The 24,629-nt window shown below is 47.2% G+C and overlaps 1 protein-coding gene across 4 annotated transcripts in view; it reads right to left on the reverse strand.

Moving 5' to 3' along the window:
* CAPN7 (calpain 7) overlaps positions 1 to 19,410 on the reverse strand; it is a 41,675-nt gene extending 22,265 nt beyond the window's left edge. For 2 of the 4 annotated variants that reach the window (XM_039522724.1, XM_039522720.1), the window contains exons 1-9: positions 19,201 to 19,410; positions 14,978 to 15,086; positions 12,137 to 12,294; positions 10,040 to 10,107; positions 8,816 to 9,016; positions 7,227 to 7,313; positions 3,675 to 3,801; positions 1,547 to 1,632; positions 367 to 460 (exon numbers count right to left, since the gene is read on the reverse strand). In XM_039522724.1, the coding sequence (XP_039378658.1) occupies positions 367 to 460; positions 1,547 to 1,632; positions 3,675 to 3,801; positions 7,227 to 7,313; positions 8,816 to 9,016; positions 10,040 to 10,107; positions 12,137 to 12,294; positions 14,978 to 15,086; positions 19,201 to 19,302 (1,032 nt within the window). In that variant the 5' untranslated portion in view covers positions 19,303 to 19,410. Of the gene's footprint in view, positions 1 to 366; positions 461 to 1,546; positions 1,633 to 3,674; positions 3,802 to 7,226; positions 7,314 to 8,815; positions 9,017 to 10,039; positions 10,108 to 12,095; positions 12,295 to 14,977; positions 15,087 to 19,200 lie in introns of those variants that run through there. The other 2 variants (XM_039522721.1, XM_039522723.1) reach the window with 2 other exon arrangements.
* Between the last annotated feature and the right edge of the window lie 5,219 nt (positions 19,411 to 24,629).

A 24,629-nucleotide genomic window follows, 5' to 3' on the forward strand; every position in this document is an offset into this window, starting at 1 on the left:
ATGAAAGTCAGGGTAAGGCTACTATGCTACAAAGCACACTGTTGGAATCAGGGCCCTGAACGAAAGCTGCACAGAACAGCAGCACCCAGGGTTACAGGGCAGGCGGTGGCAAAACCCCTTACTGCTCTGTGTTGAACCCCAGAGTGTCACAGCATCTTTACAGGGTCAGGCACCTATGCTACATTACACATTATTATGTAACCAAAATGAAATGTAGCAAGGTGTAATAACTGCATATGCTTTCCAACAAATGTATATCTAGAATTCTTACTGAGAAATAAAACACAGCTTCACATTGAAACGGCATGAACTTTCAAGGTAGTTAGCTTGTCCAATAACCATACTACTCTCCTTAAAGCTAATTACCTTTCTAGGGACACCGTTGATATGAAGTTTTACCATGTACTTTCCACATGGATTATACTCTGGTTCTCCTTTTTTATTCTGAGGGTAAATTATGCTATTAGAAAAAGAAAAAAATTATAATGTATCTGTGAACAATGTGTTGTATGTATACATACTGTCTGATGTTTAAAAAAGCATTACATTAATTAGATCTATTTTTGGAATTTAAAAATGCATGCTACCATCTCAAATTACTAGAATGTCTGTGTAAATCACAGCATGAGAAATTTAACTAAATTTTCTTGTTTTAATTTGTATTTCGAACAAGATCTGTATACCTCATTCTTTCTGCAGTCAGCTAGTCATTCATAGATAATCGAGCAAAATAAATGCATGCAACTCTGTATTTTACCATTCAAACAATGTTATATGTTTCTGAATACATACGATAATTGTATGCATTGCAAATCAAAGACTATGAGTGAAGAAGTTAAGGTTTTAAGAGACCATTGCCCAAGGGATAAGGTAATAAGACAAATGGCAGTGGTTTGGGCAAAGAAACTGGTAAAAACTAATTTTGATTAAACCAAAAATTTCAAAAACTCTTGGGCCCTGATCCCACAGTGGGCTCCATGTGACAGACTGCTAAGCCCATGTGGAGTTCATCACAGGATAAGGCTTTAGTTGATAACAGTATCAATTCTATTTAACATCAATGCTGAAGCAAGAGGTAAAATGTGGCACGTACTGCCATAGTAAAGAGTAAAAACAAGTGAATGAAGCATGATTAAGGAAGATAACAGTGAAAAAAAAATCCCCCAAATGGCCAAATTTTCCAAGCGTGTGTGTCTAAAGTTAAGATTCAAAAACCATATTCAGCATGTAAGAAAAGGTGGGTTCATTTTCAGAACTGCTGAGCAGCACAAATTCCAGTGACGTCAACAGGAAAGGCAGGTGCTCTGCACCTATGAAAATAGGGATGTTTTTATTCAGGTGCCCAAATATGACTTTAGGAGCCTAACTTTAGGCAGGTAAGCTTGAAAATTTTGAACCAAACGTCTATATTTGGACTTTCTACAAAATGTAATATCTCAGGTTTATCTATGTTTATAAGCAAGTTTAACGTAAACCTATGTTAAATCATCACATCCATAATATAGCCTTCTATCTGACAAGATTTTAGACATGAACAGCCATTTACCTTGTAATCAACTTTTTGTTGTACCGTCTCTCGTATGCTGCGCTGATAGCTAGTGATGCCACAAATGAACAATCCGATACTATTGTCTAGAAGCAAAAGACACTAGTTTAACAGGGTTTAACAGTTATTAATATTTAACAGGAAAAAGTTCAATTAGAAGTGCTTCCAACAAACAAAAGGATTTCTGAACCAAGAGAAGCAAAGGCACTCCCAAAGGGTTGGGAAACCTAAGTTTCCTCAAAACTAAAACCTGATAAACTGAGACTGAAGTAAGGAATTAACCGGATGAGGACCAGAGACAGATGATTCCTAAATGTCCACAGTGCAAACAATGGGAAAATTTCTTATTGATTTCAGAGGACTCTGGATCAGGCCCTATGTGGCTTAATATTGGGACAGATTATATATAGTTTTGCCACAGAAAGCCTCCATCACTCTCGGTGGTCTGACTTCTATTTCCATGTAAAGTGGCCTAAATTTAAATTTACCTACACAGAATTTGGCTAATCATTTGTCAGGACCAATTAGTTTTGTCTGACTTCAGATTGCAAATGGAGCAATGTCACAGCTATTTGGATTGGTAGAGCAAAAACTGCCAATTACAAAATTCCACCAACCTCAATGTAAAGTTACATCTTTGGTAGAGGAGGAAAATAACTTAAGTTGCCACTAATTTTCCTAGCAAGGGTTAAAAAAACCAAAACGAACAGACATCAAATTAAACACATGGTTTAATATTACACATGTTTTAATAAGCAAGTGTGTAATATGCTACTGTTAGGAAACAGAAGGGCAAACCTTACTTCTACTATTCTTAAATCCACGGAAGCAAGTGGAGATGGAAAGAGATTAAAGCCAGCTGAATGGTGGGCCCTGACATCTTGTGGCTGTTTGCAGGATAGAACAGTTTGTGTCAGGCTAGAGAGTGCAAGCTCTGAAACTCATCTTACTGCTGCTCAAAAAACCCATTGTATGTGCCCCCCCACCCCCGTTTATGGTGCCAAACACTGTTTTTATTTTTACGGTTAACGTGTCAGAAGCTACAGTGCTCTGCTCCTTGTCCAGTTTTACCTTGTGCATCCCATAGTTAACAGATCAATGACTCTTGATTCTTAGAGGTCTGAAGAAGGCAGATACCTTATGAGTCTATAATGGGCTGCTCACTGGAATACATGACTGCCCAGTGTAGTTTTTAAACTAGATTCCTTTGGATATGGAGATCTGAGGAGTACAACAGTTACGTTTTCCATTCCTACCTATATTTTCACTCTGTTTATTCTTACACTCATAAATAAAGTAAGGCTGTCAATTGCAATTAATCATGAGATTAAAAAATAGTCTTGATTAAATCAGTTTCAATCACATTGTTCAATTCACCTCATACAAGTAATATAGTGCCATCTCTATTGTGAAAGTTCAGTAACAAATGTAGATTTTTTTTTATTCTATAACTGCACAAAAACAAAACAACGTAAAACTTTAGAGCCTACAAATCAAAGCATGAAGGGGCATATGAATGTTTAGCATATTTGGCACATAAATGCCTTGCACTGCCGGCTACAATAGTGTCATGTGAATGTCTGTTCTTATTTACAATGTCACCTGAAAGTGAGAAGCGGGCAGCATTATCTCCCACAAACGTAAACAAACTTGTTTGTCTTAGCGATTGGCTGAACAAAAAATAGGACTGAGTTGACTTGTATGAGGTGAATTGAAAAATACTATTTCTTTTGTTTATCTTTTTTACAGTGCAAATATTGTAATCAAAACAACAAAGTGAGCACTGTACACTTGGTATTGTGCTCTAATTGAAATCAATATTTTGGAGAATGTAGAAAAAAATCCCAAAAATAGTTATTTTAAATTGGTATTCTATTATTGTTTAACAGTGCAATTAATGATTTTTTTATCTAGTTTGTTTTCTGTTAAGCACATGTATTAACTGCAATTGACAGCCGAAACAAAGTCAAATGGTCCACAGTGAAATCAAATGTAGGTCTTAGAAGAGGGCAAAGTTCTCCTACTTGCTAGGTTTTAATGAGCACCCCAACATTACTTTAAAAGACCCCAAACTCATCCTGCAATTATCAGAATAGCTGGTGTAAATTTCATTTGAGAAACAACTTACCTGCTTTATGCTGAAACTTGACACAGTATAGATCATTGTAGGGTTATTTGTTAGGTCATCTGGCCGCACCCACTTGGCAAACATTGCCTTTTGTTTGGGTGACAATGGTAACTTGCCACATTTATCTCTGGATTTAAAAATAATAAAAAAATAATTCAAAACAACCAAAGACAGATCAGAAACAACTTTTCATGGTATTTCCCACTTTATTTACAGCAGTCACAGACATCAATCAACAAGGTCCATTACTCAATGGGGCGGGGGAGGGGCAGGAGGGAAGGAGGAAAGACACTAACATAAAAGGTGGAAATGTTAAATGCCTTTTTTGTTTCAGTTTTCACCAAAAAGGTGAGTAGCGATTGGATGTCTAACATAGTGAACGCCACTGAAAGTAGGATCTGAGGCTAAAATAGGAAAAGAACAAGTCCAAAATTTTTTAGACAAGTTAAAAGTCTTCAGGTCAGCAGGGCCACATATCTCTAAAGCCTTGTCTACACTACAAAGGTTTTTTTGGCAAAAGCTACTTTTGGCAGCAAAACTCCTCTGTTTTGCCTTCAAAATAAAACCACCTCAACGAGAGGCATAAAACATTTTGTGACAAAGTTAAAGCATCAAAGTGTCAGTGTAGACGCTGCTGTTTGTTTTGTTGACATAACTGGCTTCCACCAGCATCCCACAATGACCGCTCTGCTCACTGTTTTGATCTCTGCTGCCCTGCAGGCATACGCCCCTCCCTCCCCTTTCAAAGCTCTGGGAAGTATCTGACAGCTGAGCATGCTGCTATGCTCCCAACAAAGAGCAAATAATTAATGTGGATGCTCCTGTACTGTCCTGTACTAGAACACAGAGGGTGTGACAGGGACTACTGCCTTGCTGCTTGGACAGAGCTGAGGAGGCTGAGAGAGAACTCTGAGGGAATCACAGAACCATAGGCAGGCAGAGTGGGCTGCTTCTGCTGGGGGTGGGTGGGAGCTGAGAATGACAGCTGTGCTGATCAGAGCCGGGGGGGCTGATGTGGGGGTGGATGCATATATGTTTGGAAAACCCTCCCAGAGCATAGTTATCAGTGGTTCACAGTGAAGCTGGAAGGACATATCAAATGGGGTCCCACAGGGACCAGTTCTGGGTCCGGTTCTTTTCAATATCTTCACAAATTATTTAGATAATGGCATGGAAAGTACACTTATAAAGTTTGCGGACAATACAAAACTGGGAGGGGTTGCAAGTGCTTTGGAGAATAGAATTAAAATTCAAAATGATCTGGACAAACTGGAGAAATGGTCTGAAGTAAAATATTATGAAATTCAAAAAGGACAAATGCAAAGAACACCACTTAGGAAGGAACAATCAGTTGCACATATAAAAAATGGGAAATGACTGCCTAGGAAGGAATACTATGGAAAGAGATATCGGATTATAGTGGATCACAAGCTAAATATGAGTCAACAGTGTAACATTATTTAAAAAAACAGGGGTGGGGGAGAGACATATTCTGGGATCTATCAGCAAGAGTGTTATCAGCAAGACATGAGAAGTAATTCTCCCATTCTACTCCAAGCTGATAAGGCCCCAACTCAAATACTGTGTTCTGTTCTAGGTATCACATTTCAGGAAAGATGTGGATAAACTGGAGAAAGTCCAGAGAGCAACAAAATATTAAAATTCTAGAAAACACGACCTATTAGGAAAGACTGAAATAACTGGGTTTATTTATCCTTGAGAAGAGAAGACTGAGGGGGGACACGATAGCAGTTTTCAAGTACATAAAAAGTTGTTACAAGGCGGAGGGTGAAAAATTGTTCTCCTTAACCTGAGGATAGTAGAAGCAGCAATGGGCTTAAATTGCGGAAAGGAAGGTTTAGGTTAGACATTAGGAAAAACTTCCTACCTGTAAGGGTAGTTAAGCACTGCAACAAATTGCCTAGGGAGGTTCTGGAATCTCCATCATTGGAGGTTTTTAAGAAAAAGTTAGACAAACACCTGTCAGGAATGGTCTAGTTATTACGCAGTCCTGACTTGAGTGTAGGAGTCTGGACTAGATGACCTATTGAGGTTCCTTCCACTCCTACACGTCTATGATTCTATGACATATGTAACTAAAGTAGTTTAAGTTAATAGCCTTACAAAGCTAATAATTATTTGGGACATATAATATAAAATACTAAATGTTGACATTTCCCCCCATATGAAACCAAACAGGAGAGGGGAATTCCAAAAGCCATCTTTAACATCAAAGATGATTTTTTTTTTGTCACTGGTGTTGGAGAAATTTACTCAATGCTGGAAAGTGCTGAGCTAGTCCACTCAGGGCCTGGCAGGTCTCAAGATACTGGACTGTAATTCATAATTTCCCATCTCCCCCATATTATCATTGAACTTTACATTTATAAAACTGCCCAACAGTTTCACATAACTGAACTAAAAGCAGTATCTGTCCCTGCTGTGATCCCCTCTTCCAAGGAAGTCACCTGAGTCCCAGGTTGCTGCTCTCATAATAATACCTAGCTCTTATAGAACACGCTTCAGCAGTAGATCCCAAAGTGCTTTACAAATAGGTCAGTATCAGTATCCCCATTTTACAGGTGGAGAACAGAGGCATAGAAAGGTGAAGTGATTTGCCCAATGTCATCCAGAAAGCTAGCTGCAGAACCAAGAATAGAAGCCAGGCCTCCCAAGTCCCAGTTCAGTGCTCTATCCACTAAACCAGGGGGGTCTCAACCTTTTTCTTTCTGAGGCTCACCCAACATGCTATAAAATCTCTACGACCCACCTATGCCACAATAACTGGTTTTCTGCATATAAAAGCCAGGGCTGGCATTGGGGGATAGCAATCAGGGCAATTCCCTGAGGCCCCATGCCACAGCCCCATGCGGTGGGGCTTCGGCTTTCTGCCTTGGGTCCAAATGAGTCTAATGCTGGCCCTTTGACTCCTGGTTGAGAACCAGGGCACTAAATCACACTTTCCACTCTGCAGAGAAACTAAAGCTGCCCTCTGACATTATGTGGTGAAGATGTCAGGCTTACGCCCCCACCCCCCCCAAGTCAAAAGATTTCTAACAAGCTGGAAGTGCAACTGAATAAGACAAGGTGAAAAAACACAGCACAGTAGGATCAGCATGCATTGAGCAGCACCAGGTTAAAACTGTACAAAGGAGGGCCAGGATTTTCAATTAACAGATGGTTTTAGGTTTTCAATTTGAGACACTTTAATGGGGCTTGATTTTTAGAGGCTAGGAGTTCAGCACTTTCTGGAAGTCAGGCTCCATTAAGGTGTCAAGTGGAGCATTCAGAATTTGAGGCACCCCAAATCCATAGTCACTTTTCAAAATCATGGCTGAGTTTTAAGCCAACTTTGCATGCAACTCCTCAGTTTTTGCTGTTAGACTAACTTGGTACAAATGGCACACTCTCTACTGGCTGGCAACAGTAAAGGTTGAGTTACAGCCTTACTTGAACAATTTGGATTTTGAGAAAGGAAATGCAGTGAAGACACAGGAAAACTTTGAGAGAAAACAAGAGCAAAAATAACTGGAGTAACTGATGCTCACTTACGAAAATGGCACTGGAAAGGCAAAACGCTCCCGCAGGTCAACACTCATGAATGGGACATACTCTATACCATTTATCTTTGATGTCTTTCTGCATATCATAAAAGGAGAACATGATCGTAAGTGTCAAAGTTGGAACCATAACGTTCAAAGCTGTTTTGTTTTACCAACTTCCACAGCACAACACCCAGGAAATAACAATGAAGGAAGAAATGAAAAAACAGAAGCCAAGAAATGGTGCACTTGAGGACGAGTGGCATTCTGCCTCAAATAGGGAATAACTACAAGTTCTACATTTCTAAAGCTGGAGTACTTGCCGGGTTGGGCATCAATCCTGCAAAGATATGCACAAAAGCAGCCCAATGGTCCTCTGTAGAGGCACAATGGTCTGCTGCCTGCACATCAATCTGTAGCATTGAGGTCCAAGGTCTTAAAATGCATTTGTTTAAATATACTTTCAACGATGTCTTTAGATTTCTATTTTCACAGTTTTATATATATTACACACACACTACACTAACAACTTTTTAGAGATTAACTAATCAAAAGTGGATGAATATGAAAAAAAATAGCCAAAAGAATAGGTACGAATGATAACACTAGATGTATTTATTAGTGTATTTACAAAGAGATAGTCAAGTGCATACAGAGCTATAGATGGGGGCTATTTTAGATCAGGAAGAATCAAGAAACATGTACAGGTCAGATGTGACCATAACAAGTTTCAGTGACCACTGCTGAACAATAGGTAGTCAAAACAAACAACAATGATATTTTCAAAACAAAAAGATATGTAGGATTTAAAGCAATGTGAAATTCTCTTTGAAGCTTTAGAAAGGTTTACATTTCACAAATATCAGTTAAGGTAAAAAAGGAAACTTGTTTTTAAAACGAAACTGGTTCATTCAACTGTCCAACTTTTCTTGCACAAACATATTTATATTGTTAGGGCCTGATCCAAGCTGACTGAAGCCAGTGGAAAGACTCTCACTGACTTCAGTGGGCTTTGGATCAGGCCTTAAGTTTTTAGGACCCAAACCTGCACAGGGCTGTCTGACAAGGAGCCATCTGTGTTCACTTACAAAGAGATTTTTTTTTTGGAACATGTTAGCTTTCAATACAGTAGAACCTCAGTGTTATGAACTGACCAGTCAATATCACACCTCATTTTGAATGGGAAGTATGTAATCAGACAGCAGCAGAGACAGGGAAAAAAAAAAAAAGCAAACAGTACTGTGTAAACCATCAATTACTAAAAATATAAAGGGAAAGCAGCATTTTTTTCTGCATAGTAAAGTTTCAAAGCTGTATTAAGTCAATGTTCAGCTGTAAACTTTTGAAAGAACCATAACGTTTTGTTTAGAGTTACGAACAACCTCCATTCCCAAGGTGTTCATAACTCTGAGGTTCTACTGTACTGTGGTAATGAGTGTTACAGAAATATTTCTCCCAAGTCCTTAAAAAGCAACCAACAAAACTAAATCAAAATCACCCCTCCCTCCTTCCCCTCACAAAACCCTGTTATGTCTCAATCTAGTGCTTTGCAATAGATTTACATGGATAATAAAATTTGGGAAAATTGGACTCTCTTACCTGAGCACTTCAATCTCCTCTGTGGTGTATCTCTGACCTTGAGATTCACTAGCTTGCACTGTTCTGATTGTCTGTGGCTTATCATTCAAGGAAAAATCAGGTCCCAACGGAAAGAACATTCTGACTGGCTGATTCGGTTTAGCTGCAGTTTGTTTGTCTTTCTGAGATGACTTTGACATAGATTCTTTCAGTGCCTCTGCTCTAAAACAAATATTCTATGTTTGTTTAGAGCAACAACAAATGTATGGTTTATTTATTTGCTTGTTCATGACTCCATATAATTAACATCAGATGGAAAGGCAAAATTTGCTCTTGCTAAGGAAGTCACTTCATGTAGGTGTGAAATGCACACTCAGGAAGTTCCTGATGCCAGCATCACTCTCTACTTTCTCCAGTAGTAAGAATGGCAAAAATACACCAAAAATAATTAGCATATAAAACAATTTAGGCACAATTCATTTTCAAGCTTCTGTCACTTTTAGAATTATGCTAGTTGGAGGATTTATGTGAGACTGTAGGTATGTTTTGGAAGCTAAACACAAAAATCAAAATCCATTAGGATGTTCACTATTCATGTGGATATGAAGAGATTTAATTTATCATGTTGAGATGGACAAGGGTGTTGAAATAATATCTGCCAGAACTCACACTACAGACCTTATTTTAATCTCAGCTACATTGTTGATTTATGTAGAGTTACTCTGGATTTATGCCGGTGTAACTGAGATTGGAATCTAGCCCACTAAATCTACTATATATACACTGATATATATACAGAGTAAACTAAAGGGTTCAATTTTCCCCTGCATCAAAGCTCCACTCAGTGCAGGGGAGGGGTTGGCTCAGTGCTGGCTCGACCCCAGCATTGGGTAGAGAAGCCAAGGGGCTGCTCTAATTTATGCTGCGGGGGACCTAAGGGACCTATTGTCAGCAGAGAACTGACATTATGAAACCACATTCCACTCTTAGCCTGTCCATTCCCTACCCCAGCATATCACCATACCCCTGGAGCAGTAGACACAGAAGCTGCTTCTGTCAGCTTTATGCCAGTGGGGAGCTCTCCTCCAAAAGGAGAACTCTTCATGGGCCATTTCAAGCCAGAATCCATCCTCTTTGTGCTACCTGAGCAACACAAAATGGACAGAGTGGACCAGAGAATCCAGCTCAAAGTATGCACTGTAACCCAATACCAATGGTTTGCATGAGTATTTTGTAAATACTCACCTATCCAGTGCTTGTCTAGCCAGCTGTTTGAGTTTTGATTGAAGGATTGCATCTGAAGTTTCATTAGCCTTAAGAGAAAAAAATAAAATAGCAGGCATTGTAAACCTCACCTGTCAATCTAATTCCAGATGTGCAAGTCATACTGCCAAATATCCACTAGTTATTTTTCACCTGTAGATTTTAACCTCAGAATTCCTCTACATTTGTCTTTTTTAAACCAGTCAATACTTCCTACACTGAGATTTAAAAAAAAAAAGCAAACTCCACATACTAAGATAAATAAACCTGCTTCCCTCATTGTCTCATCTGAGTGGGTGTGCACAATATGTTAGAATGCAAGATACTGTTTTAAATTTTTCAGCATGGGAAGCACTGAATTCACATAGAATGCTGGGGGGGAAATAAATCAAGTTAAAATCTACAGGGGAAAAAATACAACTATTAAAGATGTTACGTTAAAACACTATTGAACTTGAGTGTATCCCTTTAAGTTTTCCAACTGACTTTTCTGACACCCCCCCACCCCAAAATCAGAGAAACTTATGATAAAAGTAAAAGAAATCAGAATACTTTCTTCCATTTTTAAAAAACTCTTAAGCTTACAAGTTAAAGTCTCATTCCCAATTTTTCCTATCTGGAAGGGGCGTGGGAACAGAGCCAGTGGAGGTTGAGGGTGGGGTGGAGAGTAGGGTAGGAAGTGACCATGGGAGAAGTGAGAAATGGAATATTCAGGCTGGAACAGATAACTGCTCCCTGCATACAGCCTGCATAGAAGAACAGACCGGTCTCTCCACCTGGATATGGTGGACAGAAAGCCCTACAGCTAAGGAACTAAACAGAACCACTGTAGCCAAGAGAGTGAACGGACAGTTTGTTTGGACTTTCTTTTGCCTTGGAGGGGGAGAGGAACCTTCTTGCACTGCCTGCAGTGCCAAAAGCATAAAACTATCACCTTGCTAAAGCAACAGATTACCCAAGGTGAAGGAAAACTCAGACACCAGCTGCATCTAATGAGGGACCCAAGCGAGAAACATGGTTAAAGTGATATTAATTGTATGCACAATATTTAATCTAAAGATATGTGGCAACGCATGGTAACAACAGAGAGTAGGATACAGCAAAGACAACAAAATGATAGACGACATAGGCAGAAAGAACCCAGGACCAACAAATCAAAGGGAAAAACATTTAGTCTTTGATTAGACCCTGATCCTGCAAAACCGAATGCAAGTGCTTAACTTCATAGCTTGTGCGGTCCCTTTGAATTCTGCAGAACTATTTACCTGAGTGAAGTCAGGCATGTGCGTAAGTATTTGCAGGATTCCCAAAATCTGTAAATATTTTCTGTAAATATTACCTTGAGAAATAGTAATGTTACCCTCCCAACATATCACATCACAAAAAATGGGCAGAAGAAGATAATCAGACTTGGTGGAGTTACATCATGATGGTGAGCTCTTCCTCTAATGAGTTAGTTTTGGCTACTGGACTTAGTATGAAAAAAGCAGTACCTGTAATATTATTTAGTAACACTTAAATACTAAAAGTAATTAGGATATTATTTATTTCTATTTTAATTGGAATTAATTTGTACAGTGTTAATGTCATAAAAGAAGTTTAGTGAAGATGTGCAGGAATACTTATGTTAAGTTAAGTGTTACTTAAAAAAAAGCATTTGCTTTTAATATATTAACAAAAAAATGTCTCCAATGACACATTAGAGGACCATCTTCTTGGGAGAAGAATTGCACTTTAAACTGTTTTAGCTTTCTACTGGCTACAGGCCATAGATTCCAAAAGAATATTTCAGCAAACATACGGTTTATACACATTTTAAAGAGAGTTTAGGAAGAAAAAACCCATATATCAATTTTACACTGTTGAATAACAGTGCAGGACCAAGTGACTGTAGCCAATGTATGCAAAGTATTTTTTCCAATGGGATGTAGAGAATAGAAGGCAAATAAAACACCAAAACAAAACAAAAATACAGGTACTACATTTTTAAGCCAGCCTCTAAAGATCAGTCACCTGTGTAAATGGAAGAATTTCTTACCAACACATAATTCCACCAAGTTAACTTGTAGCATAACATACTGTTTTCAAACAGAGTTCCACGGCTTCTGTGTACAATTCTATAGCTTCCTCTGCATTGCCCTTGTCATCTTCATCAAAAGCCTGTGTAACCAGGAAATGGGCACGCTCCAGGTCCAATTGCTGTTTTGACTTCAAGGGGTCGGTGTTCTGTGATTGAACTAGATTTAAAAAAAAATACAGCATTTAGCTAGCTATGATGGTTGTTTGGGTGCAAAAATCTTTATTACAATGGGCAAGCAAGAACACAATGGTCACATAGCTTATGTTTGCTCACGGGCCAGAAACCAACACCACTTTTAAACATCCTGTCAGATTTTAAACTACAAGACACGATACAAGAAAGGAACAATATACGAACTAGAGACATTGTCCCTCAGGGTACTCTGAATTTGAAATAAAAATATGATTATATTTAACTTTAATACTATACATGGATTAATTGTTGTCTATAAAATATGGTGAGATCCTGTACTTCTAGTGGAAAAAACTCCTGTTGAGATAAATGAACTTGGTAAGACTCAGTGGGAGTTGTGTGTGTTGTAGGCACAAGCACCAATACTGCAATGAAATCACAAGTGGACCCGTGACCACACAGCATTCCACAAAAGAGCAGGAGTCCACTTATATAGATTTCAGTACAGACATGGGGCCTAAATGCACGTGTAAAGTGTTATTTGTTCTTGGCGCTTTTTTTTGTGTGTGCTATGGCTAAACCATTTCCTCAAATTTACCATGACAGAAGTGCTCCACTTCCTTATGTAAGAATATTTAGTAAATTCCCCCAAATAAGCTTCACTTGTGATGCACCTTAGCACTCAGCTTACTCATGTGTTGGGGGGTTCTGGATATCAGATGAAATATAGTAATTCAGCTATATGGTTGACAGGACCATACCTCTTCCCACTCAGTGAATCTAATCTAAAGTATATACAACCCTAATATCTCGAGCCCGCTCCGTCTTTCTCCAGACCAACCGCCTCCCGCCTCCTGCTCCCGTCGCCCCGGCTCCTCCGCCCTTACCCGCCTGCCCTCCCCAGCGCCCCGCGCGGCCCCCGCCCCCCGCCCCCGCTCCCCCCTCGCGCCCCCGCCGCCCCGCCCCCCCCCGCCCTCCCCGCTCCCCCGCCCCTCCCAGCCGCCGCCCGCCCCCCCCGCCCCCCCAGCGTCCCGCCCCCCCCCGGGCGCCCCGCCCCCCCGCCCGCCCGCCCCCGCGCCCGCCCCCCCCCCCGCCCCCCCCGCCCCGCCCCCCCCCCCCCGGCGGGCCGCCCCCCCGCCCCGCCCCCCCCCCCCCCCCCCCCCCCCCCCCCCCCCCCGGCCCCCCCGCGCCCGTCCCCGCTTTCGCCCCGCCGCCCGGCCGCCGGCGCGCTTGCCCTGGCCCCCCGCCGCCTGCCGCCCCCGCCCGCCGGCCCGCGCTACTCCCCCCGCCACCTGCCCGCCCCTCGCCCTCGCCCCCCGCCCGCCCGCCCCCGCCCCCCCCCCCGCCCCCCCCCCGCCCCCCCCGCGCCCCCCGCCCGTCCGCCCGCGTGCCCGCCCTGCCCCGTCCCCCCCCCCGTCCCCCCTGTCCCCGGTCCCTGCCCGGCCTGCCCGCCCCCCGGTCCCGCCCCCCAGCCCCCCCCCCGCCCCGTCCCGCCCCCCCCCCCCACGCCCCCCCCGCCCGTCGCCCCCGCCCCCCCCGTCCGCCCCCTGCGCCCGCCCGCCCCCCCCCGCCCCGCCCGCCCTGCCCGCCCGGTCGCTGCGCCCCCGCCCCGCCCGCCTGCCCGTCCCGCGCCCCTCGCCGCCTGCCCGCGTCCCGCGCCGCCCGCTCCGCCGCCCCCGCCCCCCGCCCCCCGCCCGCGCGCCCCGCCCGCCGCCTGCCCCGCCCCGTCCCCGCCCGGCCAGCCCCCGCCCCGCCCCCCCCCGGGCCAGCCCGCCCCGCCCGGCCCCCCCCCCCCGCCGGCCTGCCGCCGCCGCCCCGCCCCGCCCACCTCCCGCCCCGCCCCCCCCGCCCGCCCTCGCCCCCTGGCCTCGCCCGCCCGCCCGCCCCGCCCCCGCCAGTCCTGCCCGTCCCGCCCGCCGCCCCCCGCCCCCCCCGCCCGCGCCGCCCCGCCGCCCGCCCCCGCCCGCCGCCCCGCGCCCGCCCCGCCGCCGCCGCCCGCCGCGCCGCGCCGCGCCCCCCCGCCCGCGCGCCCCCTGCGCTGCCCGCCTGCCCCCCCCGCCCCCCCCCCGCCCGGCCGGCGCCGCCCCCCCCCGCCCCGGCCCCCCCGCCCCGCCCGCCCGCCTGCCCGCGCGCCCCCGCGCTGCGCCCGCCGCCCGCCCGCCCCGCCGCCCCGCCCCGCCGCCGCGCCCCCGCCCCCCCCGCCGCCCGCCCCCCCCCTCCGCGCCGCCCCTGCCCTCCCCGGCCCCGCCCCGCCCCGCCCCGCCCCCCCCCCGGCCCGCCGCCCCCCCCCGCCACACCCCCCGCCGCCCCCGCCCGGCCCCGCCGCGCGCCCGCAGCCCAGCCCCCGCCCCTGCCCCCCCCGCCCCCCCCGCGCCCCCGCCCCCCCGCGAGCCCCCCCCCCCCCCGCGCCGCCTGCCCGCCCCCCCCCGACCCCGCCCGCCCGCCCCGTCCCCGGTCGATACCTGGTCGCCGCCGCGCCCGCCCCCCCCCCCCCGCCTGCGGGTCGTTTCTTTGGCTGGCCCCTGGGGTCCCCGGCACGCCGCCTGCCCCGCCCCGCTTCCTTTCGCGGGATCCAGCGGTAAGGGGGCAGGGGGGGGGGGGGTGAGGGGTTTATCTCGATCATTGTTTATATATGGCGCTGTTTTTTGGCATCCCCTAGGCCAGCGACATAACAGGGTTCAACTGTAATTAGAAAGCTCTTCACCAACCTGCTGAATACAGAGCTTGAACTCTCTCCAAGTACTCATTTATCTTCTCTTGAATATTTTCCAAGTTTGAGCCTGCCATTCCAGCATAAATCAAGGCTTGGGCAGCTTCCTGGGGGAAAAGTTAACATGCAATAAATCTGCTTGCTGTAGGAATAATCCTTCCTGCAAGATGGGGTTATGAGCTCGCAATGAGCTCTATGCAGGTGAACCCCTGGGCCTGCAAAACGCCAAAATGACTTCAAGGAGGATCTGCCTGCACAAAACTTGTTTCAAGTCACAACTGAGGCCTCTGTTGTTTTTCCTTCCACTTAATATTTTAGTGCATGGAGTTATCTGCAAAATTATAATGAGCTTCATGAGAGTCTATAAAGCTATCTTTTAAGACTTGTCTATACTAGATCAGTGCCCACCTTAACCGCGGCCACAGGGAGCTGAGGGGCTCCAGGCCTAGAGATGCTCCAGGTAAACATGAAAGTGTATTAGATATTCAATTCAATGATTCCATAGAGTTTAAAATAATCAAATTTGGTGTAGATCCGTTTATAAGCCGACCCCCGCTCTTTGATGCGTCACCTTTTTACCAAAAATATTCGGTTTATGAATGAGTATATACGGTAAGTATACTGAGGCTTGCACAATGAGAACCTGCAAGATCAGGCGCCAAGACATCTGTGCCTATGTGCAGCTTCGTTAATAATAATCAGACCATCACTTCTGATCAGGCAACAGTCTTCAAAAGATAAGACTGATAAGCACCATTATAGCACAAAGGTAGCTGTTCAAAAGATGAACATCCCAAGCTATTTTATTGTAACTGTAGAATGGTCATGCTGTCAGAGTTACTACTGCTAGTCAAATAAAAAGTCTAGATAGAAAACAATCAGTATTTTATAGTCAGTTTTTAAAAGCTTATTTCCTACTGATAGGACAAGTGTACACCAAATAAAAAAACAAAAAAATAGTGTGGATATTCTGTAGATACCATAAAGCTTATGTATTACATCTGAACTGGACTAGAACTTGCCACTTCAACATAATCAAAATAATTCAGAAGTAGTATCAGGGAGGGAGAGGAATTATTTAAGCTTAGTACCAATGTGGACACAAGCACAAATGGGTATAAACTGGACACTAGGAAGTTTAGACTTGAAATCAGACGAAGGTTTCTAACCATTAGAGGAGTGAAGTTCTGGAACAGCCTTCCAAGGGGAGTAGTGGGGGCAAAAGACATATCTGGCTTTAAGACTAAGCTTGATAAGTTTATGGAAGGGATGGTATGATGAGATAGCCTAATTTTGGCAACTGATCTTTGATTATCAGCAGGTTAAGTATGCCCAGTGGTCTGTGATGGGATGTTAGATGGGATGGGATCTGAGTTACTGCAGAGAATTCTTTCCTGGGTGCTGGCTGGTGAGTCTTGCCCACATGCTCAGGGTTTAACTGATCGCCAGATTTGGGGTCAGGAAGGAATTTTCCTCCAGGGCAGATTGGCAGAGGCCTTGGAGGTTTTTCACCTTCCTCTGCAGCGTGGGGCATGAGTCACTTGCTGGAGGATTCTCTGCAGCTTGAGGTCTTCAAACCACAATTTGAAGACTTCAATAACTCAGACATAGGTTAGCGATTTGTTATAGAAGTGGATGGGTAGGATTCTGTGGCCTGCGTTGTGCAGGAGGTCAGACTAGATGATCATAATGGTCCCTTCTGACCTTAGAATCTATGAGTCTAAGTGTTGTGTAGTAGCTGCGGCCAGAGACTGGAAGTCAGGATTTTATTCTGAATGGCATGAATGTGACACAAGACCATGGGCAGGTCATATAACCTCTCCATGCTAACCTCACACAGCTAAACAGTTGCTGTTAAAACTGAGACCTTGGAGTGCAGTTAGGTTTGTAAAATGCTGTTAGATGAAAGGCTGCATAAGTATAAGCCAAGAATCATTATATAGGAATACACAAGTAGTATGTGGTTTGAACTCATCCCATTAATAACCTTTTGCACTGGGGCTTCGCCACTTTGGTTACTCATCTTGTCATAAACAATACAGCTAAGGCTGATTGCTGCTGTGTACAGTACTTAATAGCCCAAATTTGTTCATTTGCAGTTTTATAGCATACTTTGTTCTTAGATCTCTGACATTAAACAGATACATCTTCCCACTTCGCCATTGACTAAAAGCAAAAATGTCTTCGGGGGCTAGCTGTGAAATTCACCACAAAAACGGAAGAAAAACATTGTATTTCTCTTCCTTTTGCAATGAGATCACATTAAGGTTTCTAATGTGCAATAATCTATAATCTATGAGGTTAAGTTTCTGTGGGCTGGAACTCCATCCACTCCCATTTGTAAGTAGCTTCCAGATGACAAGTCCAACCAGTTTTAAAACACACAGGTAGTTTATTAGTTTCCGCAGTCTAAAAATAACCTAGGGAAACCATATTTCTGAACTTGTATTTAAGGATACAGGTTACCCAGATCCATCATCACCCCTCACACCAAATGTGTTTTTCTAAATCACCTCTGATCAGGCAAATGTCTCAAAGTAATGGTAAAGCCCCCACAGTCCTCAGGGAAGAAAAATGGGTGGGGATGAGATCAAAAGGAAACCCACTGCAAGCATAGCCATTCACTTCCCTTCTCTACGAAGATGGGCCACAAGTGTTTAATACTCTCTGCTCTGAGGAAGACTGTCTAAATGAAGGGAGGGAAGACAAACAGCCATGAGATCTGATAATATACTTTCTTCCCTCCAAGCCACCATTTTAAACCTTGGCCTGCACTCAAGGAGGAGTCCCCCACTAAACAAACCCACCCTCATCTACCCCTCCATGCCCAGTTGGCAGCTATGACTCGGGTGACCAGACGGTAACTCGCAGTGGCAATTCGGCGGAGGGTCCTTCAGTCGCTGACGGTCTTCGGTGGCATTTCAGCAGCAGGTAATAAACCTTGCCGCCAAAGTCAGAAGTACTCGCTGCCGAAGACCCAGACGGGTGCTACGGTCAGGTCACGGGACAAACTGCTTGAAACTGGGGCAGTCCCAATTTTATCGGGACATCTAGTCACCCTAGCTACGACTAGTCAGTGCCAAAAGCCCAGGCGATCTTCCAGTCCCCGCACAGTCGTTATAGGACTAACGCCCTGGGTGGAGGAGGATCCTCACAGTGTGGGGGACACAGATGTGAGCGATGTGTGCGGGCGGGGGTCATCCATGCAGTAGACAGAAACACCCGGGGCAGCTACATGAAATCTGGGAGGTAGGGAGCTCCCGAGGCCAACCCGGCTGAGGCTAGGGCGGCGTGGGGTCGTTCGGGCGAACCCGGCTGAGGCTAGGGGCGGCGGGGAAGGCGGGGTCCCGGGCGAACCCGGCTGAGGCTAGGGCGGCGGGGAAGGCGGGGTCCCGGGCGAACCCGGCTGAGGCTAGGGCGGCGGGAAAGGCGGGGTCCCGGGCGAACCCGGCTGAGGCTAGGCGGCGGGGAAGGCGGGGTCCCGGGCGAACCCGGCTGAGGCTAGGGCGGCGGGGTCCCGGGCGAACCCGGCTGAGGCTAGGCGGGGGAAGGGGGTTCCGGGGCGAACCCGGCTGAGGCTAGGCGGGGGAAGGGGGTTCGGGCGAACCCGGCTGAGGCTAGGGGGGGGGAAGGGGGTTCAGGCGAACCCGGCTGAGGCTAGGGCGGGGAAGGGGGTCCCGGGCGAACCCGGCTGAGGCTAGGGCGGGGGAAGGGGGTCCTGGGCGAACCCGGCTGAGGCTAGGGGGGAAGGGGGTCCCAGGGGCGAACCCGGCTGAGGCTAGGCGGGGGGAGGGGGTCCCAGGGCGAACCCGGCTGAGGCTACGGCGGGGAAAGGGGGTCCCAGGGCGAACCCGGCTGAGGCTACGGCGGGGAAGGGGGTCCCAGGGCGAACCCGGCTGAGGCTACGGCGGGGAAGGGGGTCCCAGGGGCGAACCCGGCTGAGGCTACGGCGGGGAAGGGGGTCCCAGGGGCGAACCCGGCTGAGGCTACGGGGGGAAAGGGGGTCCCAGGGGCAAACCCGGCTGAGGCTACGGCGGGGGAAGGGTGGGTCCTGGGCGAACCCGGCTGAGGCTACGGCGGGGGGAAGGGGGTCCCGGGGCGAACCCGGCTGAGGCTACGGCGGGGGAAGGGGGTCCAGGGCGAACCCGTCTGAGGCTACGGCGGGGGAGTCGTCCCGGGGCGAACCCGTCTGAGGCTACGGCGGGGGGGGGGTCCCGGCACCTTGTAGTAAAACGCCGCCTCCTGGTAGCGCCCGCCCTGGTCTCTCTGCACCGCCAGCTGGGCGAACTTCACCGCGTCCAGCTCTAGCGCCGCCGCGTCCATGGTCAGGTCAGACCCGACCCACGCTCGCTCCCCTCTTCCGCTTCCTGCCCGCGCCAGCTCCCGGCCGGCTCCACGCAGCGGCAGCTTGGCCTCCCCGACTCCGCCCAGCCCGCGTGCAACGCATGGGCGGTTTCGGTTTCTCCGGAAGGACGGCGGCTGCTGCTGCTGCGCGTGCCCGGGGAGGGAGGCCGGGCGCGATTCCCCCCGGCCCGCCAGAGCCGGTCTCGTGCGCGGGCTGCCTTCCACGTGTGCAAAGCCCTGGCTGCAGGTTACCGACTGGTCTGGAGCGCCTCGCCATTCAGGCTCGTTGGAGCTGGAGTTTATGCTCTTTTCTATTTTGCACTGTAGACTGCAACTTCCAGTTTTCAAGGGATGCTTTTAATCACTTCTTTTGCTTCCTGGTTTAGCCATGAGCACACTTTTTTGGTCCTCTATGTTTTTTAATTTTACCGTGTTTTAAAAAAGTTTCCATGCAGCTTGCAGGCATTTCACTCTTGTGACTGTTCCTTTTAACTTTTGTTTAACTAGCTTCCCTATTTTTGTGTAGTTTCCCTTTCTGAGATCAGGGCTGCCCAGAGGATTCCGGGGACCTGGGGTCTTCAGCGGCGGGGGGCCCTCACTTCGGCGGTAATTCGGCGGCGGGGGGGCCTTCCGTTCCAGGACCTGCCACTGAAGTGCCCCGAAGACCCGCTGCGGAGGCCCCCTGCCGCCGAAGTGCAGCCGGGTCTTTGGCGGTAATTCAGCGGCGGGGGGCTCCTGCCGCGGGTCTTCGAGGCACTTCGGCAGCAGGTCCTGGAACGGAAGGGCCCCCTGCCGCCGAATTACCGCCGAAGACCTGGCTGCATTTCAGCGGCAGGTCCCACTTCGGCGGTAATTTGCCAGGAGCGGAAGAAGCTCCGGGGGCACGGGCCCCGCAAGAGTTTTCCGGGCCCCCCGGAGCGAGTGAAGGACCCCGCTCCAGGGGCCCCGAAAAACTCTCATGGGGGACCCGGGGCCTGGGGCAAATTGCCCCTCTTGCCCCCCCGGGCGGCCCTGTCTGAGATTAATGTGTTGGGTGATCATGCATTAAACAGAATACTGTTTTTACAAGACTATCCAGCTGAAAAAGCTAAATCTAGTGCTGATAGACTTGTTTGCTATATACATTTTATTGCTTTGGTCATGTTGTTAATCATACAGAACAGTCACGTTAAATAAAAATAATTGGAAATATACCAATCTCCTAGAACTGTGAGTGTAACTGATGGGACTCAAACCCTCAGTGAATTAGGGATATGCCTACCTTGCATGCAACGTCAGCTCCGGTGGACTGGGTGAAAGAGATCACTAAGATCCAATGGCCAAGAAGGTGGTTCTGCAATGCGTTGTGGACAGCAAAGGGCTTGACGAGGCACAAAAGACGTCAAGGCCATCCACTGCAACTAAAGAAGTTACCAGTCGTGACGATTTTTCGTATAATTGGTGTCTGGCTTCTAAGGTCGAGAGAGTGGGATTGCTCCCGTGCAACAGCTCTACCACTTAAAAAGCTTTCACGCACAGGTCCTGTGCAAATCATCAAACATCATCATCATACCATCCAAGTCCTGCAGCGATGTGGGAGGGGCAAAGCAACAGCTGGAGGTTACCACTGGGAGTCATAGTCCCAATCCTGCACGCAGGCGGCCTGTGGATAGGTGGTCGTCCAGCTCTGTACCTGGGGCAGCAGAGTTGCCTGGCAGCATCTCAGGCGTCTGAGCAGCCCTCTTCAGGACAGCACTGCTCACCCTAGTAAGGGAGGGGCCTAGAAAAGGTGGCCTAAAAATTGCCTGCCCTACAACAACTGGCCAGCAAGCCGTGGCTAGCAGTTTAACCCAACCTGCGGCTGAAACCAAAAGAAAAATTTGAGGAAACTTACCATTGGTGTATGGAATGTTCGTACCCTCATGGATCGAGAAGCTGTTGCAAGACCTGAGAGAAGGGCAGCTCTCATTGCTCGAGAACTAGCCCGCTACAACATCGATATAGCGGCATTAAGTGAAACAAGATTGCCTGGGGAAGGTTCCTTGAGCGAACCAGGAAGTGGTTACACCTTCTTCTGGAAGGGTAAGACTGAGATAGAAGACAGAATACGTGGAGTTGGTCTGGCAATAAAAACCTCAATGATGCATCAACTCCCAGACCTTCCAGTGGGTATCAATGAAAGATTGCTGAAACTACGCTTCCCACTAAATGCCAAACGTCATGCCACCATCATCAGTGCATATGCACCCACTCTAACATGCTCTGACAACTCAGAGGAACAATACTATGAAGATCTTGACAGACTGATCAAGGCCACACCTGTAACAGACAAACTACTCCTACTTGGAGATTTTAATGCCTGAGTCAGGGCTGATAGCGAGAACTGGAAAGGAGTAACTGGGCCACATGGTGTAGGCAAAATGAACAGCAATGGACTACTCCTTTTGAGCCTTTGTTCTGAAAATGACCTGACCATTACCAACACTCTGTTCCGACAAGCGGACAAATACAAAATGACGTGGATGCACCCTAGGTCCAAACAGTGGCATCTGATAGATTATGCCATTGTCAGAAGGTGAGACATCTGAGACGTACTGGTCACCAGAGTAATGCGAGGCGCAGAGTGCTGGACAGATCACAGATTAGTCAGGATGTCTCTTCAACTTCACATCGCTCCCTCTCGGAACAAATGCCCTAAGCATGTGCGACCTGCTTTCAACATAGCCAAACTGAAGGATGCTCAGTGTTTCAACAATTTCCAGAGGAGTCTTGATGACAAACTGACATCCCACGGACAATTGATCGGTACTGTAACCGAATAGTGGGACCAGTTCAAGCAGATAGTGACTGACACAGCAATAACATCTCTTGGACCAAAGAAAAGAACACATCAGGATTGGTTTGATGAGAACCAAGAAGAAATATGCTCAGCACTGGAAGTAAAGAGAAAAGCCTTTATCGAATGGCAGAATGACCCCTCCTCAGTCTCTAAATGGGACCATTTCAAGTACCTTCAGAGCAAAACACAGAAAGACCTCCATCAGATACAAGACAACTGGTGGGAGAGCAAAGCCAAAGAAATTGAGCACTATGCTGAGACTCACAACTCAAAGATGTTCTTCAGTGCTATTGAGAGTGTCTATGGACCTTCTAAACCAAGGACCACCCCATTGCTCTCATCAGACAACACAACGCTGATTAAAGATAAAGAAGGCATCAACGAAAGATGGCGAGAACACTTTAGCAACCTTCTCAATAGACCATTAACCGTGAATAATAATGTCCTCAATGAAATTCCACAACAACCTGCTCTGACAGATCTTGACTTTCTGCCCACTATAGATGAGATTAAGAAAGCTGTTAGCCAGATGAGTTCAGGAAAAGCTCCTGGAAAAGATGGGATACCAGCAGAGATATACAAAGCAGCAGGTCCAGCAGCACTAGCAGCGTTCCACAGCGTGATCATCAGCATCTGGGAGGATGAAAACATACCACAGGACCTCCACGACGCTACTATTGTCTCTCTTCTCAAGAACAAAGGCAGCAAAGCAGAATGTGGAAACTATAGAGCCATATCCCTCCTCTCCGTTGGTGGGAAGATCATCGCCCGCATCATCTTGAACCGCCTAATAGCCAGTATTTCCGAGGCAAATCTACCTGAAAGTCAATGTGGTTTCCGACCTGGCCGGAGCACAGTCGACATGGTGTTTGCTGTCAGATAAATACAAGAGAAGTACATTGAACAGAATATGCACCTGTATGCTGTCTTCATAGATCTGACAAAGGCATTTGATACCATCAACAGGGAAGCCCTTTGGACCATTCTAACACGACTTGGCTGCCCAAGAAAATTTGTCCAGATTATACGCCTTTTTCATGACAGCATGACAGGCGAAGTATTGTCTGCTGGAGCCACATCAGCCCCCTTCAACATCACCAATGGCGTGAAACAAGGATGTGTTCTCGCTCCTGTCCTATTTAACCTGTTCTTTGCATGCGTCCTTAACCATGCAGTGAAAGATCTGGACTGAGGTATATACCTGAAATACCGGCATGATGGTTCACTTTTTGACCTCCGTCGCCTGAATGCAAAGACTAAGACAGTGCAGAAACTCCTTCTTGAGGCACTCTTTGCCGACGACTGTGCCCTCATGGCTCGCACTGAAAATGATCTTCAGCACATTGTCAACAAGTTTGCTGAGGCCTCGCAACTCTTTGGACTAACTATCAGCCTCGGAAAGACAGAAGTTCTTCATCAACCTGCACCTGGATCAAATGCTTCTGTCCCGAGTATCTCCATTGACGGCACTCAGCTTAAAGTAGTGGAGAACTTTAAATTCCTGGGTAGTGTCATATCTAGTGATGGATCACTGGATAATGAGATCAACGCACGAATATCCAAAGCAAGCCAGGCACTTGGCTGTCTGCGTGTCAAAGTTTTAAACCACCACAACTTCCGGATGTCAACAAAACTGCTTGTGTACAGAGCTATTGTTCTCTCATCTCTTTTATACAGGTGCGAAACATGGACACTATATAGGCATCACATCAAGCAGCTCGAAGTATTCTACATGCGCTGCCTCCGCAACATCATGAAGATCCGCTGGCAAGACAAAGTGCCCAATCTCGAGGTCCTCAAGAGAGCCCAGATGACAAGCAACGAAATGATGATCATGAAGTCACAGCTACGTTGGACCAGTCATGTCAGCCGCATGGATGCCAACAGAATCCCCCGCCAGCTTCTGTACGGTGAGCTCTCCCAGGGCATCTGGCATATAGGTCGTCCACGGAAACGTTACAAGGACACCATCAAAGCCAATCTGCATTTTAGTAGTATCAAACCCAGGGACCTTGAGGACGCCGCCAGCGACAGAACACAGTGGCGTGCTACAGTTAGAAATACCTGCATCGCCTTTGAGGAAGACCACTGCCAGCGTTTACAAGAGGCACGTGAACGACGTCACAGAGCATCAGCAGCGCACAATCCACTGATCGTGAACTTCCCATGCACCATAATGTGCACCTCTAGAATTGGCTTGTACAGTCATCAGAGGGCACACCATGAGACCAACAATAGATGATCTGCACAGATTTGTCATCATCGGATTGATGGACTACCAAGAGAACTGGAAGGGACTATTGAGTCCATCCCCCTGCCTTCACTAGCAGGACCAATTTTTGCCCCAGTTCCCTAAATGGCCCCCTTAAGGATTGAACTCACAACCCTGGGTTTAGCAAGCCTATGCTCAAACCACTGAGCTATCCCTCCCCCCAATCAATATTAGGATTGCAATTTTATGTGTTACCCGTTTAATTAATTTTTCATA

This window comes from Mauremys reevesii, linkage group 2 (genome assembly GCF_016161935.1).
Source record: "Mauremys reevesii isolate NIE-2019 linkage group 2, ASM1616193v1, whole genome shotgun sequence".
NCBI classification, from domain to species: domain Eukaryota; kingdom Metazoa; phylum Chordata; order Testudines; family Geoemydidae; genus Mauremys; species Mauremys reevesii.